At 43.6% G+C, this 4,842-nt stretch overlaps 1 gene segment (V, D, J or C); it reads right to left on the reverse strand.

Annotated features, from left to right (window-relative positions):
• Positions 1-3,041: 3,041 nt before the first annotated feature.
• Positions 3,042-4,049, reverse strand: LOC467592 (immunoglobulin heavy variable 3-74-like). The segment is given in 2 exon segments: positions 3,042-3,837; positions 3,941-4,049. Coding segments are annotated over 2 exon segments (581 nt in total).
• Positions 4,050-4,842: the final 793 nt, after the last annotated feature.

A 4,842-nucleotide genomic window follows, 5' to 3' on the forward strand; every position in this document is an offset into this window, starting at 1 on the left:
GGGAGGCCGAGGCAGGAGAATCGCTTGAACCCGGGAGGCAGAGGTTGCGGTGAGCTGAGATCACACCACTGCACTCCAGCCTACACAACAAGAGTGAAACTCTGAATCAAAAAAAAAAAAGTGACAGCTATTATACTCACTAGTAGAAGGTTAGAATATTTTGGTCTAATATCTGTAACAAGGCAAGAATAAAACTTGAGGCATTTCACTTCCAGTCCTCAACATTTGTTACAAACACAGACTAATAAATCCGAATGGTATCAGCATAAATGCATATAGAGAGCTTAGATATAAACCCACATACTGATGGCGAACTGATTTTCAGCATGAGAACCATCAACATACAATGGCTAAATTATGGTGTCTTCCAAAGGGCATGTTATGAAAACTGGATTTTCACATGTGAAGAATTAAGAATTTTAGGTTAGAATAAACACAAAAATTAGCTTTAAATGCATTAAATATTTCAATGAAATTCCTGCAACTGTAAAACTCCCAACCCTCAAAAATAAGCAATCTTTTTCTGGATTTTACATTCAAAGCACATTTAAAAAAAAGCAGAATTGAACAAGTTGGACTAGATTAAAAAAATATTCTGCAAAGCAATGAAATAATTCCAGCTCACAGCCTTGGATAATATATCATGTACCTGAAAAAAGCGTTAATATCCAAAACATAAATGAGACTTCTACAACTCAATAGCAAAAATAAAAAGCATAATTTAAAAATAATCAGTTTTACACCCTTAACAATGTAAGAACCTAGAACTCATGTTAAATGTTTTTCTCCATGGGTAATGGTCTGTTTTATGGTATACTTGGCTGGAAAATACTTTGTAGTTATTTGATCAGACACTAATCCAAGTGGTGGTGTGAATTTTTAATAGAGGTTATTAAAACTGTGATCAGTTGACTCAATGTTAGGTAGATTATCATTGATAACCAGTTTGGCCCTGATTCCATCAAAGCCAATCTGGAGAAGTTAAAATTCCGTGGTTAAGCAGCTTCAACTCATTCTGAGACTTCCAGCCTGTGCTTACTGATGGCCGACCCTGAGGATATTGGATGTTTCCAGCCATCCCCCCAAATTGTCATCCCCTACATCTCACAGGAAAGTGGCGTGACCCTCTGCAGCTTGTCACACCTGAATATCAGAGAGAAAGAGATTCTCCAAAATCAAATAATATTTATTTGAAAATGAGCATTGCAATGGGATTATCCCTGGGCATATTTAGGTAGGTAAAGGAAGACAGGTTAGTAAAGGTTGGTAAAGGTTGTTTTAAAGGATAAATGAGAGGACTTACATGAGCTGTTCTGAGGCAATTATCCTGGGGGTAGAAGAATTAATAACAAGGGTGGAATCAGTTTAAGATTGGACAGAGAGTTGCAGGGCAGATATCCTCACAATATTAATTCTCTTATTGTTGTGGTAGCCTTTGTTGAAGGTTGTTGTTGTGCAGAGTAATTTTATGGTAGTTCTTGTTATCAGGGATGTGTGCATGAGAACCCTCTATTCATGACCTTCTCCAGCTTCACCTGTAAAGATTATAACACAAGTTGTTCTATTTTTATTCTGACAACGTTCACACCCTCTTCCTCACACGACCAGTGCAGAAAGTTACTCTGTGAAAGTTTATCAGAACAGAATTAGAAACACATTCACATCCCATGTTAACCAAATACGGTTGTCCCCTTCAGTTCTTAGTTGCAACTTGCATTTCCAGATAAGTCTCCATGCAACACAGTGGAGGGCCCTGAGTGAGGAGAAGTGAAGAAATTCCCACCAGCCTCTCCCGCGTGACTGCAGCAGCCACAGCCTGAGACCCACCTGAGTGCCAGGAAAGGGCTTGAGGTCCGGAATTTTGACCACAGGGAAAAATCTTCCTTTTCCAGAAAGCAGGAACAGCAAACGGAAAAATGAGAACAACGACTGAAAAAGGAAGTAAATGGATTAGGAATAAAAGAATCACCAGATGAGTGCTGATGCTGATTTGCATATTTAGTGTCAGGAAAAGGGTCAGAGGTGGAACCTGTGAGGTTCTACATGACACTGACCCTGGCCTACCCTCTATTGTCTGTGATCAGTGTAGGGACCAGCCCCACAGGGTCGGTGGGTTTCTCCCCATGTGCGGAGATGAGAGAGCATAGAAATAAAGACACAAGACAAAGAGATAAAAGAAAAGACAGCTGGGGCCGGGGGACCACTACCACCAAGATGCGGAGACTGGTAGTGGCCCCGAATGCCAGGCTGCGCTGATATTTATTGGATATAAGACAAAGGGACAGGGTAAGGAGTGTGAGCCATCTCCAATGATAGGTAAGGTCACGTGGGTCCCGTGTCCACTGGACGGGGGGCCCTTTCCTCCCTGGCAGCTGAGGCAGAGAGAGAGAGGAGAAGGAGAGAAACAGCTTACAATATTATTTCTGCTTATCAGAGACTTTTAATACTTTCGCTAATTTGCTACTGCTATCTAAAAGGCAGAGCCAGGTGTACAGGATGGAATGTGAAGGCAGACTAGGAGCGTGGCCACTGAAGCACAGCATCACAGGGAGACGGTTAGGCCTCCGGATAACTGCGGGCGGGTCTGGCTGATGTCAGGCCCTCCACAGGAGGTGGAGGAGCAGAGTGTTCTCTAAACTCCCTGGGGAAAGGGAGAGTCCCTATCCTGGTCTGCTAAGTAGCAGTTGTTTTTCCTTGACATTGAGTCTACCACTAGACCATGGTCCTCCTGGCAACGGGTGTCTTCCCAGATGCTGGCGTCACCGCTAGACCAAGGGGCCCTCTGGTGGCCCTGTCTGGGCATAAGAGAAGACTCGCACTCTTGTCTTCTGGTCACACCTCACTATGTCCCCTCAGCTCCTATCTCTGTATGGCCTGGCTTTTCCTAGGTAGAGCCAGGATTGTAGAGCGAGGATTATGATAATATTGGAATAAAGAGTAATTGCTACCAACTAATGATTAATGATATTCATATATAATCATATCTAAGATCTATATCTGGTATAACTATTCTTGTTTTATATTTTATTACACTGGAAGAGCTCGTGTCCTCGGTCTCTTGCGTCGGCACCTGGGTGGCTTGCCGCCCACAATCAGTATCCATAAAGACTGTTCTAGTCGGGGAACCTCACTGAGGTCCCTGTCCTTGGTCTGATAGGAGAAGACTCACCAGGAAGCCCTGAGCTTACTCAGACTCTAATCGTGGTGACCATGTTTGAGGACTTTTCATCCCAGTAAGCATCAATCCACATTTTGTGCGAGTGAGAATTGCTCTTCATATTAAAATAATCTCTTTCAAATACTTAGAGAAGACGTTCATAGGCGCAGAATTCTAAACTTAGAGAGGTTCCCTGGGGAATCGTCAGAAGAAGACAAAGTCCCATATCCTGACAGGAAACAGCCTCCATCTGCACCTGCCTCCGGGGCTGACTCTGAGCAGTGGCTCCTGAGCGCCCCCTGCAGCTGATTCCCCCCCAGCGTTCCTGCAGGGAGGTTTGTGTCTGGGCGCACAATGGCTTCCCCTCACTGTGTCTCTCGCACAGTAATACACAGCCGTGTCCTCAGCTCTCAGGCTGTTCATTTGAAGATACAGCGTGTTCTTGGAATTGTCTCTGGAGATGGTGAATCTGCCCTTCACGGAGTCTGCGTAGTTTGTGCTTCTGCCATCACGATAAATAACTGAGACCCACTCCAGCCCCTTCCCTGGAGCCTGGCGGACCCAGTGCATCCAGTAGCTACTGAAGGTGAATCCAGAGGCTGCACAGGAGAGTCTCAGGGACCTCCCAGGCTGGACCACGCCTCCTCCAGACTCCACCAGCTGCACCTCACACTGGACACCTGCAAACACAGAGACACCCTGGTCAGAAACTGCCACACAAATCCACTGTTTTGCTCACTCATGCCCACTCACACTCAATATCTCTAGTTCTCCATGAATCACCTTTTAAAATAGCAACAAGGAAAACCCAGCTCAGCCAAAACTCCATGGTGAGTCCTCTGTGTTCAGTGCTGATCACCGAATGGAAACTCCTCGGAATCCCAGTGCTGGGGCTCCTTTCCCAGAGCTGCAGGGTCAGGGCTGGGCTGGTTTTCATCAGCAGAGGGAGGGCCCTATTTGCATGTCCCCGACTATATAGCAAGCTCTGGGGTGGGACATCTGAGGAGAGGCTGGGTTCAGTGCAGACGAAGTGTCCTGGCGGAGATTGGTATTAATTCCATCATTCAGGAAAATATAATTGTATATTACGTGATTGCGCCTTGATTAGCATTTAGCTCTCACAATCTGATTTTATTTTTACATATTTACACAATATATTTAAGGCAGGTTTCAATGTTACATTTTACAGGAGATAATTTGCACAGAGAACACAGCAGTTGTGCAGTGTGTCTAAGATAACACATCTAAAAAAATTAGTCCTATTACCTGGGCCTGTGCTCTAATCACTGGAGGGAGCAGCTCCCCTGAGATAACTCCAGGGCAGTGTGGACTATGCCTAGTGAAGTCTGCAGGATTCCCCATCTGTTATGACAACTTTCTGTAATTTATCTAAATATGTAGAGAGAACCACGGCTCATGTGTGTGTATTTTCAGAAGTCAGTCATATTTCTTCTGTCAATATCAGTCTTTTTATTGCTCCATTTTAGCAAAAATATTCATTTATTTCTTTGTTTGCTTTATTCAAGTATAAAAATAAATAATTAATTCAAATTTATAGGGAATGATTTGAAAAATGTAGAGCTATGTTTGCAGCCATTCACTCAGCACTTCAATCAACTTTTGAATTATTAAATTAATCCCTTAGTCTTTTTTCTTATTCATCTGAAACTTAAATCACATCCCCA

This window comes from Pan troglodytes, chromosome 15, assembly GCF_028858775.2.
Source record: "Pan troglodytes isolate AG18354 chromosome 15, NHGRI_mPanTro3-v2.0_pri, whole genome shotgun sequence".
In the NCBI taxonomy this organism is placed as follows: domain Eukaryota; kingdom Metazoa; phylum Chordata; class Mammalia; order Primates; family Hominidae; genus Pan; species Pan troglodytes.